At 38.4% G+C, this 16,120-nt stretch overlaps 1 protein-coding gene across 1 annotated transcript in view; it reads left to right on the forward strand.

Annotated features, from left to right (window-relative positions):
* AK9 (adenylate kinase 9) overlaps positions 1-16,120 on the forward strand; it is a 119,342-nt gene that overhangs the window by 63,536 nt on the left and 39,686 nt on the right. The window contains exons 21-26 of the mRNA XM_027088811.1: positions 2,136-2,225; positions 3,066-3,266; positions 3,632-3,747; positions 10,426-10,638; positions 14,065-14,325; positions 15,565-15,683. Of these exons, the coding sequence (XP_026944612.1) occupies positions 2,136-2,225; positions 3,066-3,266; positions 3,632-3,747; positions 10,426-10,638; positions 14,065-14,325; positions 15,565-15,683 (1,000 nt within the window). The remainder of the gene's footprint in view (positions 1-2,135; positions 2,226-3,065; positions 3,267-3,631; positions 3,748-10,425; positions 10,639-14,064; positions 14,326-15,564; positions 15,684-16,120) is intronic.

Consider the following 16,120-nt stretch of genomic DNA (forward strand, 5'->3'; position numbering starts at 1 on the left):
TTTCAGATTCCTTTCTCAGGATCACGTTTTATTATTTTTTTAGTTAGATAGTTATTGCTTTTCAACCACATTAATCTTCTCCTTGATAGTTTTCATTTCATTGTCCTTTTTCTCTGTATTTTTTGGAGAGTTGTTATCCTCCACATCACTGACTTATTTTCTGCTCCTTATTGCCTCTCTCCTGATGCGTATTTCAATTCTGCTATTGCATTTTAGATTTTCTTGCATTGTGTTCTTATTTCAACTAGCTTTCTTGTATTTCTGCCTTTATCTTAGGTTGGTCTCTCCTTTTGCCTCATGGCTCCTATTTCACAGACTCTGTTGTCCTCCTGTGCTTTTTGAGTGTACGAAGTACATATCTTCTAAAATTTAGTTTATTTTGCTTTATATGAGAAATCTTCTTCAAAAGCAAGCTCTTCATCTGAATCTGTGAATCAATACTCTCTTTCCTTCATTATAGCATATTTTCATAGGCCTTGTTGTTGCTGTTTTGTTTTGTTGTTGTTGTTGACTTCTCCCTGAATGGAGCAGGTAGAGTAGGGTAACCAACAGGAAGGATAGGTAGAGTATTTATAAGAACCACTCCCACTCCCCCCAACAAACGCACAACACGCATATACTCCTTTCACTTAAACTTCCTGCCAGGCACTCTCAGATATAGACCTGAAGGTCAGCTCAATGTGCACAAACCTGATTCAATTTATGATATTTAGTATCATCTTCTATGGCTTTTCTAGGCTGAAGCTGGATCTTCTTCATCTCCAACTATTGCATTCTCTGATTAAGCCAGAGAAGCTAAGACAGTTTAGAATTTTCTGTATATTCTTGGTGTTCTTCTTCTCTTTGTCAGGGTTATGTTTTTCTTTAGGTAATTGAACACCTTACAATTAAATATGCTGCCACCAGGCCAGCCCTAGGCTTGTCCCCTTCTACTCCCTGTTCTCCTGAGTATTAAACGTTACAGATTCTGTAGAAAGAGGACCCAACTATTACTTTAGCTAACTTAAAAGACAGCTTCCACAGTATTACAGAATGGCTACATATATATTTAAAACATTTGTGTGTGTGTGGTCTACACAAAACTTGTGTCTCAGAACTAGGAGAGACTATATGGGCTGAGAAGAAAGATTATTAGTCCTTCCTTCCCTGAAACTAGCTATGCTAGATCTGTATGTGGATCATGTCTTATATCATCCAGGAAAGCAGTTGTTGATCTACATCTCCAGCAGTGGTATTAGTTGAGACGCTCCTCAGTTTCACCACACCAACACCCACAGCTGAGACTTTGGCATATCATCGCCCTTTATTGCCACTTTATGATCCTTTGGTATATCTTTACGGGTATCTCAAGAAATTAAAAGAACTATCAGGCACTGCAAGTTTGATGCCATGTGAACAGGAGTTTGAATGATATTTAACAACAGTCATCAGTCAAAATTGTATGTACCAATTGTTATTCTGGTCAACGTCCTTTTGTGTACTTAAGAATATTCTTCATTTTCTGCCTTATACTATTATGTATTTTTATGCCTTGCTGAAACCAAGCAGTGTGCTCATGTGCCCGCGGCACAGGAAGCCAAACTCGGACAGCGGGTGTTTGCAGCAAAGTAAGGGCTTATTGCAGGGCGCCAAGCAAGGGAGTGGGAGATGAATCTCAGATCTACTCCATCTTGGTCTTTGAGTTGGGGGCTTTTAAAGGGGAAGAACAAAGAAGCTGTAGTTAATTGTCATCTTGTGACATTTCTTAATCGTAGTTTCAGGGGTCAGGATGCCTACTGTTTATGAGCCTCTGCTCTGGGGGTGCATGATCAGGGGTCTTGCCCTGGAGAAACAACCTGAGTTTGTACATTAATGATGTTATCTGACTTTGGTTGATTAGTGTTCAGTTAGCACAGGATTGAGGTCAGAGGGGACAAGAAAAGGAATAAAGTTTTGAATAGGGAGGTTAACCATAAACTAGGCAGGGGAACTCGGTTTTAGGGGGACTCAGTTTCAATACTTTACCTAACAAGAACCGTATTATCAATTAGATATAGTATACACAATTTAAACTATGTTTTGAAATTTTCTTTGTGCCAAGAACTTCATAAAGGAATGTTTTAAAATTCAAACACTATTAGATTTTTTTTTTTAAGTGTCTGAGCCTACCGAGGATACTACAGTTGGAACAGAAATTCCAAAAGGATCCAAAGAGGGACTAGAAACTAAAGAATTATCTGAAACAGGTTAGATTATCAAATAAAAGTACTTAGTGCATAAAAGTGCTTTTCATATTCTCTTACAATTTTAGGCATAGTACCAACTTCCTACTTGTTTCTTTCTATGTCAGTCGTATGCCAGTTGACGTGTGTTATATTTATTTATCTAACTTATTATATTAAAAGTGTATCTAGCCAACTTATAACAGTTTTTCATCAAATTTTATGTTATACATTTTATTAACAGTTAAAGTTGCCATATGAAATTGATATTAATTATCCAAATAATTTGGATTTTATTTATAATTCATCTACAGCCAATACAAGGAATAAAGTATAATTGAAATATGAATATATAAATGTATATTATTGCTTAGAACACTAAGTTTATTTCTTTCAAATTTTTTTAATAAATTTATTTATTTAATATATTTTTATTTTTGGCTGCGTTGGGTCTTCATTGCTGCGCGTGGGCTTTCTCTAGTTGCGGTGAGCAGGGGCTACTCTTTGTTGTGGTGAGCAGGCTTCTCACTGCAGTGGCTTCTCTCATTGCAGAGCACGGACTCTAGGCACGCGGGTTTCAGTAGTTGTGGCATGAGGGCTCAGTAGTTGTGGCGCATGACCTCTAGAGCACAGGCTCAGTAGTTGTGGTGCACGGGCTTAGTTGCTCCACAGCATGTGGGATCTTCCCAGACCAGGGCTCGAACCCATGTCCCCTGCGTTGGCAGGCGGGTTCTTAACCTCTGTGCCACCAGGGAAGCCCCAAATGTTTTTAAAGTATTATAAAGTATAAGTTATTTTGGCAATATGACTAAAGATATAATGCCTGAAGGCTCTTTTTTCTTTCCTTTAACTTTTACTCAAAAGTTGTACTACCTGAGTTTCCAGAAGACGCTTATCCTGATGTTCCTGAAATGGAGCCAATTAAAGAGAGTGTCAGATCTTTCTACTACGCCTGGAGGCGGATGGAAACAGCAATCAGTGACTCTGTTACTCAAGTTTTAAACTTGGAGATTGCTGACAAAACTCCAGAGGAACTACTTCAAAAAGTCGTTGAGGCCATGGAAAGTAAGGGCTGTCTGTAATCATAACATTTATTGTCATGAGCAGGTAATATTATTAAAAGTACTGTGAAAGTTTAAAGCCTGTGGTTTGTGAAGCAAAACAGTCAGTATAACCAGGGATGATATTTAAAATATTTAACAACTGTCATAGTGCAGGCACCCACCAATCAGAACAGCCATGAGGCACAAACAGCACTGGCCAAACTGGCCAGTTGTCACTTAAAGAATTTGTGAAGGCCTGTTTGCATACACATTTAAGCTAAGAGACCAGTCCCTATAATTAATTTTCCTAATCTTTGGCTACTGTAATATGCTAATAGGCTTTTATCCTAAAAATACCTTCCCAACTATTTCTTCTTTTTTCTACAGAACCTTTCCACTATGCTGGCTGGGAGTTAACTGTGGACGATTATGATGAAGAAACAGAAGACTATCAGGCTGAGGCCGAAGGTGATGAGGAGCTAGAAGAGGAGGAGGAGGAAGAGGTAGGAGTCTTGGTTCCTGCCCCTCACCGTGGTCACATCACTGAAAGCGCACATATCCAGAGTGGTAACGGGCACTTTTAGACTCCAAGAAAACAAGCAGCGATCTTCAATTTTATAAACATTTTCAACACATTTTGCCTCCACCCAGCTTCATTTGACCTCTGAAATGCCAGGGCTACTTAGGCAGTATATTACGCCCATGAAAAAAGAATTCTTTAAATTTTTTCCCCTGGAAACGTCTATAGGTATTAGAGACAGAAATATTTTATAAACTTAACAAAAGTGGACGTCCATTGACAGGGGAGTGGATAAAGAAGATGTGGTACATATATACAATGGAATATTACTCAGCCATAAAAAGGAATGGAATTGGGTCATTTGTAGAGACGTGGATGGACCTAGAGTCTGTCATACAGAGTGAAGTTAAGTCAGAAAGAGAAAAGCAAATATCGTATAATAATGCATATATGTGGAATCTAGAAATGTGGTACAGATGATTTTATTTGCAAAGCACAAATGGAGACACAGACTTACAGAGCAAATGTATGGATACCAAGGGGGAAAGGGGTGGGGTGGGAGGAATTGGGAGGCTGGGATTGACACACATACATTCCTGATACTATGTATAAAATAGACAACTGATGGGAACATACTGTATAGCACAGGGAACTCTACCTAATGCACTGTGGTAACCTAGAAGGGAGGGGATATCTGTATGTGTATGGCTGATTCATTTTGTTGTGCAGTGGAGGCTAACACAACATTGTAAAGCAACCATACTCCAATAAAAATTAATAACAAAAAAGATTTAACAGACGTGGGTGTTTTATACAAAGCACAGCAATGGCATCTTTGAGGGGCTACGGGCATGATAACAATGAGTGGTTTGCTCAAATGGGAACAGCTCATTTTAGGCCCCAATCTTCTCCCTTGGCACCACAATTTTGGTCACTCTTCTCAACTGATAGCCTCCCAGTTCGGGCATCTATCAATAATAAAATAGGAGGTGATTCTTTTAATTCCGGTCTTTATCAATAAAACGGGTAGATAAACACTCAGTTGTAATTAACTTACTGTTGCTTAACTTAAACCCAAATATGTATGTGTCAAACAACAAATGTTACACAATATGATTCTGCTAACAGCTTTCGGTACTTTATCCTAAGGAACTGCTGAGACCTTCAGTCAGGGTGGCTAAAGGATGTGCGTTTTGTCCCACTAATATTCAGATTCTCTCCTCTCAGTCATCCTTCTTCTGCCGTTCTTCTGTGCCCTCCTCTGGTCTGCAAGAACACGGTGTCTTTCTTGTATCTGCAGACAGTTCTCAAGCTGTCTGTAATATTCAAAACTTAAATTTTTAAGTATGGTCTTCATTGATAATATAGTGTCTTTTCCTCACTTCCACTGTTCCTAATTTACCATAACACAGATCAGTTTTACCTGCAGGATTAGTTTCCAAAGGCTTCCATAGCAGAGTACCACAGAGACGTCCCTGGCGGTCCAGTGGTTAAGACCCCATGCTTCCCCTACAGGGGGCATGGGTTCAATTATTCCTGGTTGGGGAACTAAGATCCCACATGCTGCGTGGCATGGCCAAAAAAAAAAAAAAAAAAAAAAGCACCACAAACTCCAAGACTTAAAACAACAGAAATTTATCCTCTCACGGTTCTTGAGACCGGAACTCTGAAATCAAGGTGTTGGTAGGTAGGACCATGCTCCCTCCAAAGGCTCCCGGGAGAACCCTTCCTTGCCTGTTCCAGCTTCTGGTGGCTCCAGATAATCCTTGGCTTGTGGCGGCCTCTGTGCTGGCTTCAGCCTCTGCCTCAGTCTGCACTTGGCCTCTCTTCCGTGTCTTCTCTTATAAGGACACTTGTCACTGGATTTAGGGACCACCTGGATAATGAACAGTGATATGTCATCTTGAGATCCTTAATTACATCTGCGAAGATGTTTTTTCCAAATAAGGCAGGCATGGCTGCCAGGAATTCTGGGAGAACATCCTTAGAAATTTTGATCTAGGAAGAAAGACAACACTCTGTCTTTACATCCACCTGGAAAAATCACAAGAAAGAATTTCACTTCTCCCAGCTCAGTCAGTTGCCCCTATTAATCATAGTAACTAGAGGACTTTGTATATGATTGAGCCAACCTCAGTCACATGCACTCAGTGGCTATAAGGTGAGGAGTTACTCTGACTGTCTGGTCCATTTGAGAACCTTGGAATGTGGAAGAAGTGGTTCTCCATGAGAAGAGGGAGAAGGGTCATGTTACTTGAAAAGGGAAAGAAAGGTGCTATACAGACAAAAGCAAAAAAATGTACACTAACTCATGATAAAAATTCTGGGAAGGTATGTACTCAAATGTTAACAGTCATTCCAGGAAAGATGGAGTAAAAGGGATTGGATTTACCCTCCTGCCTGAAACAACTGAAAAATAGGATAAATACATGAAACAGTTTTCGAGACATTGACATGAGACAGTGAAGCACAGTGATCCCAGAAAGGTGGGAAATAAATGAAGTGCACCCTACGATTTCCCCATCTTCCTGTCTGTAAGGCCATGTACCTTGTCCAGGCTGTGGTACAGGGAAGAGGGACCCAGACAGAGCCAGGGAGACTCGTTGATTGGAGGATTGGAGGAGATAGAGCAGAGAACCCCTGGAGACCAAAGCAGCTAGAAGGGAAGGGACCAGAGATGAGAGAACTGTACACAGAGAGAGCTCTGGACACCTGCAGAGCAGCCCCTTCAAGTATTCAACAGAGCACTGATCAGCTTCGCATGTAAGGAAACTACTCAGGGCCCTGGGAAGTACCAAAGATTAGTGGGACCAGTACTTGGATCTCACACAGAGCCAGAAATAATGCGTATTCCCACCAACTAGACTGGAAAAACCTCATAATTCACAGGGCATTGGGTAGTATATTAAAAAGAGTCTAGTCTTAGGAACGGGGAATAATTAGACCTGGAATAGCACACACAGAAAAATAAAAACAAATAAAAGATCTACTGATACAGACACCAACCTGGATGCATCTCAAAACAATTATGCTAAGAGAAAAAGCCAGACCAAAAAAGAATACATACTATGTGATTCCACCTACATAAAATTCTAGAAAATGCAGACTAATTATAGTGATAGAAAAGAGAGCGGTTGTTGTCTGGGGATGGGGCAGATAGGAGGCAAATAGGGGCAGGAGGGACGGATTACAAAGAGGCAGGAGCAAACTATGCAGTTGACAAATCTGTTTATTATCTTGACTGTGGTGATGGTTTCATGGATCAAACATATGTCAAAACTTATCAAATTATAAACTAAGTATGGAAGTGTTTTAATATCGGTTATACCTCAGTCAGGCTGTTGAATGTGTTAATGGTGGTTATCTCTGAGTGAGGGACTCACAAGTAATAATATAGATAAATACTTATCTATATTGTCTGATTTTTTAACATTCGAGATGCAGTGTTTTTACAATAGGAAAGATCAACAACAAAGATATTTCGCTTTTGCCACACAAATAGAAAAAGAAACAACAGTTCTAATGTTGCTTCAGAGATCAGAAATTGCATCAAGGTGTGTCCAGGTGTTTGTCTTTCCTTATCAGTTCTGCCTGCACTTGGCGTGTGTTTAAATCTGAGGTTATTTCTTTCTCTACTTGTGGCAAATTAATTCTTGCCTCTCCTCCATCTCTTCCATTTTTTCCTTCCACAATACTTAATACCAGTTAGGTCTCTTGGATCTATCCTCCAAATATTTTATCTTTTCCCCAAATTTTCCATCTCTTACTTTTTTGTTCTTACATTTGTAGAGTTTGTTCAAATATGTGTAGACTTGTCTTACACTCAGCCTTCTAATTTAAGACATTCATTGGGGTCTCTAGAGTGGAGTATTAGTTTCCTATTCCTGCTGTACCAAATTGCTACAAAGTTGGTGGCTTAAAATAAGCAAATTATTGTACAGTTCTCACAGTCAGTATTTTGAAATGAATCTTAGAGGGCTAAAATCAGTGTTGGCTATGTTCCTTCCTCTAGAGGAGAAGCCTTTCCCTATCTTTCCCAGTTTCTGGAGGTCATCTGCATTCTTTGATTCATGGCCTCTTTCCTATCTTCAAAACTCATCACTTCAACCTCTACTGTCCATCATCTCATCTCCTTCTGCCTTTGACCTTCTTGCATCCTTCTTATAAAGACCCTGTGATTACATTGGACCCACCTGCATGATCCTCCCATCTCAATATCCTTAACTTAATCAGGCACATACGATAACATAGTCACAGGTTCTGGGGATCTTTGGGGGCCAGATTCCACCACAAGTGCTCACTCTCTTCCTCAGCTCATTTACATATTTTATTGGTGCTTCTGAACTCTTTCTAGTGTTTACATGAATCTCTGTAAACGTCTCCATCATTTTTCTACTCTGAGATTGGGTTTCTTCCCTGCCTGTGTTGCAGAGTTTTGTGGTCTGTTTGATCTGACTAATCTTGCAGTGTGTGCCAGGCTTCCTGAGAAGGATGGTTGTTTTGTTTCTTTTTTCTTTTTTTCTTTTTTTTGGCTCAGTGGAGTTCAGGACTGTTGCTGGAGTGCTTTAGGTGACAACATTCTCAAAAATTATGAAAGGCAAAGTGACTTTTCTCCCCATCGGTCAGAAGCATAGCAGCAGATAGGTCACCTATTTTGTTGCTGAGGCCTGAGACAAGCTCAGCTACCTGGATTCCTCATACTTACCCAGATGCAGGGTCAGGGAGGACTCCTCCCGCCCATACAGCTCCTTCTTGGTCTCTTGCAGGCCACAGAGACCACAAACACTCCTGGGTGGTAGTTGTTGATGCTAACATTCCCCCAGGAAATCCACAGATTTCTACAGGCAAAATTCCTCCGAAGACTTGGCATCTTAATGCTCTTGTCCCTCTGTTGTTTGTCTCCAGGTACTTGTCCCCCTCATAGCGGTAAAGAGTGTTGTACAGTTGTCTCCCCTCATGTCCATGGTTACCAGCCACCTGCCCCAGCAGCTATTTACCACTGAGGTGGCAGAGAAGGGAAGAGAGAGTCTGTAGATCACCATCTTCCCAGAATCCCTTGCTCCAAAAAGACCCCCCAACCTTGTCACCCACCACTCATCTACCTCACATTTTTTTAAACTGAAATTCAAATATAACTGGGGAGCCTTCATTTTCACTTGCTAAGTCTGACAACCTTACTTTAGGTGCATTTATTGAAAAACAAGAAAGACTGGAGAAATTAAGCGTCCAACTCCAGAACCTAGGAAAAAGCATAACAAAATAAACCAAAGGAAAGTAGAAAGGAGATTAAAGGCAAAAGTTAATAAAATAGGAAAACAAAACCAAATAAAACCAGTAGGCCTAACTTCAAAAACAATGAAGAGTTGGTTCACTGACAAGAGCAATAAAATAGACAAACTTCTGGCAATGAGGTAAAAAGAAGGAGCAGTAGATAACATTTGAGATAGAAAGGGGTATATAATCAGATTTTAAAAGATGGTTGTTTTAAATTACAACTTTAATAAATGTTTAAGTCAAAATGAAAAGCGTTTTCAAAATACGAATTACTAAAATTTGCTTAGGGTGAAAGATAAAAGCTGAACAAACAAAAAAATTGTAGGGAGTTATAGGACAGTTCTTGTTGATTAGATAAGTCCTATGTTATTTAAATCTTCCACATCATAGAAAAACATCAGTACTTTCCAGCTCATTTTGAACCTTGCATAACCCTGACACAAAAATTGAACAAGAATGACACAAGAAAAGTAGAGATTAGTCTTATTTTTGCTCCTTTACATGAAGTTGTTTATTATATCTTGCTTGGGGGGGGGGAAGAGGTGTGTTGTAGAATAATCATGTAAAGTATTATTTCATTGGTATTTTTAAAAATAATGTATTTGTGTCTAAATTTGTGTCTATTTTTGTATATAGATGTGTAGGATAAACTTAGAAAAAGAGGTCTGGAAGGGTACACATAAAACTACTGAGTGTCAATATAGTATTGTAAGGAAGAAGCTGAGAGGAAATGTTCACTCTATGCATTATGATAAGTTTTGAATGTTTTTACAGCAAGCATGTATTGTACAACACAGAAAATTATTTTTTAAATGTACTTTGCTTTAAATAAATTGCAAGAGTCCTTAAGGGACTTTACACACAGTTTCTTCATCTATCACAAATAAAATATATTACACATTTCCAATTGAACAAAATAAAATAGTTCCAAATTATTTGATATATAGCCACTGAGTAGGAAACGAAGCAAATCCTGAGGCATCTCCCATTTCATTTTCAAATGGTAAGAAGTTGCGACCCTGACTCAGCTTTTACTTCTTGGAAATAATTTTATTTTAGAAACTGACCTCACAGTGACCCTGCACCAGCACATTATGGGGGTTTTTATTACACATTTGTCTGTAGAGGGCTGGGGATGCCTTCATTCTCAGTGCTGCTTCATTTTCTTTATAAAATAAAGACGCTTGGGATGTGAACTCAGGTGGATATGAGAACCTGATTTTTTGATTAATTTAAATAGTATAAGAACTGGTCTTTTGTGGATTGTTTTAAATGGATATTGTTACGGATTAAATACTATTCAAGTTGCATTTTTTATAATTCCCTCTTTAGTAGTACACGAATAATACATTAATAGTGTTCTACAAACTTTGATTAATATTTCTAGAATGAAGATAGAATTAGAGAGAAGAGAAGGCATTTGGGAGATACAAAGCACTTTTGTCCAGTGGCTCTCAAAGAAAACTTCATCCTACAACCAGGCAGCACAGAAGAAGCAGCTAAATATCGAGAAAAGATCTACTACTTTTCAAGTCCTGAGGCTAAAGAAAAGTTTTTGGAGCAACCTGAGGAGTATGTGGCTCATGATGAACCATTAAAGGTGAAAACAATATTCGCATCCTGACAATCGCTCCTGCGTACTTTTTTAGGGACTTATTACCAACCTCCACCATTTTACTCAGTAGTGAAGTCCCCAGTCTAATATAATGGTATGGAAATATCTAGGTTCCAAGAACAACTTTTTGGAATATAACATAATATAATTATCTATTTGGATTTCTTCAGTAATGCCTGTGTCAGACCAACACATGGTATCTTTTTAGCTGAAGTAGAAAGTCACAGCTGAATTTACTGTGTGTAAATGTATTGGATTTATTTTATTGCCTAATCATTTTGACATACCATTTTAACATCTAATTTCTTGTTAGACATTTTTTCACAGTAATTTTTATAGTGTGAGTTTGCCATTGTGGATATGAAATAGTACTTAGGAAATCTTTGGGCATATGATCCTTCGTTTCTCTTAATTATCTTATTAGTATAATTCCTTAGAATGGGACTACAAGATCAAAATATATAAATCACAATATACTGTCATAACTTTCAGTAACGTTAATGCCTTGTTAAACAGAACTTATAAAACACAATTTAAACTCTTCTGGATAATTTGGGCCATTTTCATGGACCTAAATCGTCCCATAGGGATGACTGAAGTATGCCGATGGTTGTGCCCTGGCCCTGCTGGTGATGGGAGTCACTTAGGAATGTGGCCTTTTGTCTTCTTTTGGTGTTTTGTTTTCCTCTTAGTCTGTTTCACTACTTGCCATCTATTGACTTGTTTTACTCGTAACCCTGTGGACAAAAGCCTGAAATCTTAATGGTGAGTCCACACTTTTTCTGCAAATTGTCATGGATCTACATCCCTTCACTTCCTACCTACTTATCCACTCTGCATTCCACACAGCTCTGTCTGCCAGAGGTTTAGCCTGTGGATGAGTGAGGTGTCACTTCAGCAATTTCATCACTGAGGGATTTAAAATGGGATTCAAAAGTATGGTGTGAGACTGCACCTACATAATTTCATACCACTCTATTTTCACTATTCACCATTCTCTTTTTCATGATTTTTCTCAAGTGATTCATCAACTGACTTAAATCTTATCACATGACCAGTTCTTTTTTTATTGACATACAATATTATATCAGTTTCAGGTGTACAACATAGTGGTTTTACATTTACGTATATTGTGAAATGATCACCAAGTTAAGTCTAGTAACCATCTGTTACCATATAAAGTTATTACAATATTGTTTACTATATTCCCTATGCTGTACAGCCAACCTGGACATATTTATTTTATAGCTGAAAGTTTGTACCTTTTAATCCCCTTCACCTATTTTGCCCATCTCCCTACCCACCTTCCCCTCTGGCAACCACCAGTTTGTTCTGTATGTCTATGAGTCTGTTTCTGTTTTGTTATGTTTGTTTGTTTTGATTTTTAGATTCCACATATAAGTGAAATCATACAGCATTTGTCTGTCTCTGCCTGACTTATTTCACTTAGCATAATACCATCTAGGTCCATCAGTGTTGTCACAAATGGCAGGATTTCATTCTTTTTTATGGCTGAGTAATATTCCATTATGTGTGCATGTGTATACCACATCTTTTTCAACCATTCATGTATCGATGGACACTTAGGTTGCTTCCATATTTTGTTTACTGCAAATAAACGCTGCAAAGAAATGCATAGTGGTACATATATATTTTCTAATTAGTGTTTTCATTTCCTTCGTATAAATACCCAGAAGTGGAATTGCTGAATCACAAGAAAGTTCTATTTTTAGTTTTTTGAGGAACCTCCATGCTGTTTTCCATAGTGGCTATACCAATTTACATTCCCACCAACAGTGCACATCCTTGCCAACACTTGTTTCCTGTCTTTTTGGCAATAGCCATTCTGACGAGTGTGAGGTGATATCTCACTGTTGTCTTGATTTCCATTTCCTTGATGATTAGTGATGTTGAGCATCTTTTAATGTCATGCCCAATTCTTTAACTAATGATGGAATCAGTTCCACTGGAAGCACATAAACTGAGAGGGATGAAGGGTGGTCTCCTGGGGGGAATCCAGATGTGGTTAACAGAAGAAGAGTGAATAAATGCTGGGTGGCAAAGTCAACGGATATTTACATCATGTCTTCCTCTTGCTTTTGTGGGTTTTTCAAACCCTTGTTTTGCTGAAACACATTTTCAACTAACTTTCTTCATATCTGAAAATGTCATCATTTGGTTCTCATATATGTTTAACAATTAGTATGGACATAGAGTTTAGGTTGAAAACCATTCCTTTTTAGAATATTACAGGTATTGCTTTATTGTGAGGTAGCATCCAGTGTCACTAGGCTGATTTTAATTTCTTTGTAAGTCAGCTTCATTTTTTAAATATTTGAAAGCTTTTAAGAGCTTCTTTTCATTATCTTGTGTTCTTAAAATTGTCCAGAATCTTTTTTATTCATTGCACTGGACACATGGTACATGTTTAATCTGAAGTCATGTGTTTTTCATGCTAGGGAATCTTAGAATTTCACAGTACTACTGAACTTTTTACTTCAGCAGTCACATTTTTAATCTCTAAGATCTCTTTCTTTTCTCTGATATTTCTGTTTTCAGATATTCTTTTGTGGACTTGCTATCTTCCTAAATCTCTTAAGTTTCTTTCTTTTTTTTTAAATTTCCCTATTCCTCAAGATACCTGACTCGTCTTTCCCCTGTATTTCTCTGGTATACTTGCACCTTTAAACTCTTCTCTGAACCTTTCCTTCACAAGGACAGAAGGTGATGAGACTGTGCTCCTTGCTTCCCTCTGCTACTCGAAATCCGTTACTGCCAGCCCCTTGGAGGCTTATTCCATCCAGATATATCACCATCTCCCACTCCTCCTTGCCGTCACCTACCAATATCATGGCCATTTCCCCACATTCACAAAAGATTTCCCTGCTCCTCCATCCCAACTCTCACCGTTGTTCTTGACAATTTGAGCATCAATGGACAATCCATACATCTGGATCTCTGTGGGTTCTCTGGTTTTGGGGCTTCCCTATCTCCAATACAGAGATTACAGGAGTTAATGAAGGGACCCCTAGTGTTCCAGTATCAATGGGCTTTTTGTCTGGTAGAGAGGTTTTGTTGTTGTTGTTTTTATTGTGCTAAGAAAGTGCCTTTCCATTCTTCCTTAATTAAAACTTTTTTAAAGGAACAAAATTAATTTAATTTTATTAAATGCCTTTTGGCATTTGATATCAAGATTCTCTATGGTTGTTGATGATCCCTGAGGACCATGGTTGACGCAATGAATCATGTTAATTGGTATCCTAATGCTGAAACATCCTTGAGTTTGTGAAGTGATAATTCAGTCTTAGGGAGGACAGTTAATAATAAGCCTTACGTTTTCTAAATTCTCAAAGCTTCCTTTTCTTCACTCTCCTTCTATCCTCCAACCCCCTGACCCACCCCCTGTGGCAGGCTCCTCCATTAAGAATATGCCTTTTGGGCCCCCATGGCTCTGGCAAAACTGTATGTGGAAGACAGTTGGCAGAAGAATTGGGCATTTTTCATATCCAGTTTGAAGAATTTCTTCAAGAAAAATTAATGCTTAAAACTGAGAAGAAAGTTGGACCTGAATTTGAGGACGATTCTGAGGATGAACAATTAGCAAAACAAGAACTTGAAGAGCTTGCAATTCAGGCCAATGTTACAATTGAGGAAGAAAATACAAAGAAGCTGGTAGGAATATTAATACTCTCCTTGCAGATAACTGTGCTTACTGGTGTTACTTTGGGGGAGAAGAATATAAGCTGATTCACTTTGTTATACAGCAGAAACTAACACACCATTGTAAAGCAATTATACTCCAATAAAGATGTTAAAAAAAAAGAAACAAACTCTATAAAGTTTCTAAGAAGAAAAAAATAGCCCATAAAAATCATTTAAGAGTCATCCTCCCCATATGTTTAATACAGATCTTACTGCTCATCTAGAATATAAAATACTGAGTTTTACATGACTCCAATAAAAAACAGAAAAGCTTTTCCTGACAAGAGTGTTATATAGCATTTATTTGGGACTATGCTATTTGATATGTCTGACCTAGACTGTAAGGTTTTCCATTATTGTGTTCTCCGTTTTCTATTTAACATCATAAAAAATCTGTCCCAGCGCCAGTGGAGATCTCAAAATATTAATTTCTAATGATGCCTCATAAGAAAGTTTGTATATATCTCTTAGGTGTTTTCTATCTGGAGGTACAAAGAGAAAGTTCTTAATTCTAACTCACTTTTTAACCATTTCTGATATAGCTGGACCCTTTTCTTCTCAAATGATTTCCTATAAATGGACGCAGGTACAGATTATATTCCAGATGACTGCCTGCCTGGCCCATCCTTTAATCAGGATCTAGGTTGAATAATTATAAGATAGACGACAAAAATCAGTTAAGCTTTATAGGTGTGTGATATAGACTGAACAAGGTTTTAGTAAAAATGATGAGACAGGTATCCTGAGACCATGTATGAAAATCAGTCTTGCTAATTGCTAGTAACTCCTCTTAGCAATAGTAATTATCATTTAATATTTAAAACCATATTAAATATTGGTTTAAAGAAAAGAGCTCAGATTTTTAAATGTTTATGAGCAACAGTATAAAAAATGACCTGAGGGACTTCCCTGGTGGTCCAGTGGTTAAGACACCGTGCTCCCAATGCAGGGGGCCCAGGTGCGATCCCTGGTCAGGGAACTAGATCCTGCATGCATGCTGCAACTAAGAGTCCTCATGCTGCAACGAAGGTCCCGTGTACTGCAACTAAGACCCAGCGCAGCCAAAATAAATAAATACGTAAATACTTTTGAAAAAACTGACCTGAGGAAAACAGTTCTTATCCTAATCAACTATGTAACATAGTATTATTTATTAATATACAGTTTAAAATTTTTGTTTTGTTTTCTGATTTTTGTTTGTAACCTCAGGAAGTACAGCTTACAGAAGAAGAAGAAGCAATCAGATTAAATCTAACAGAAAATGAGCCATTGCCTCCCGAAATCCTTGAAGCAATTCTCTCTGAGTGGTGGTTTAAGGAACCCATACGGTATCTTAATTTATATAGGCTTTTATACATTTATTGACTTTTATTTGATATTCTTAAAAGTTAAAAACGTAATCCAACATAAATTTAAGAATTTTCTCCTTTACTCTCATGTAAACTAGTGATTCCACACATTAAAAACATCTAGGGGATTATTTAGGGACTTCCCTGGTGGCGCAGTAGTTAAGAATCCGCCTGCCAATGCAGGGGACACTGGTCCAGGAGCTCTGGTCCAGGAAGATCCCACAGCCGCGGAGCAACTAAGCCCGTGCGCCACAACTATTGAGCCTGTGCTCTAGAGGCCGCAAACTACAGCTACTGAAGCCTGTGTGCCTAGAGCCCATGCTCCACAACAAGAGAAGCCACCGCAATGAGAAGCCCATGCACCACAACAAAGAGTAGCCCCTGCTTGCCGCAACTGGAGAAAGCTGGCATGCAGC

Source organism: Aethalodelphis obliquidens, unplaced genomic scaffold (genome assembly GCF_003676395.1).
Source record: "Aethalodelphis obliquidens isolate GAN/ISIS:26980383/991018 unplaced genomic scaffold, ASM367639v1 scaffold3, whole genome shotgun sequence".
NCBI lineage: Eukaryota > Metazoa > Chordata > Mammalia > Artiodactyla > Delphinidae > Aethalodelphis > Aethalodelphis obliquidens.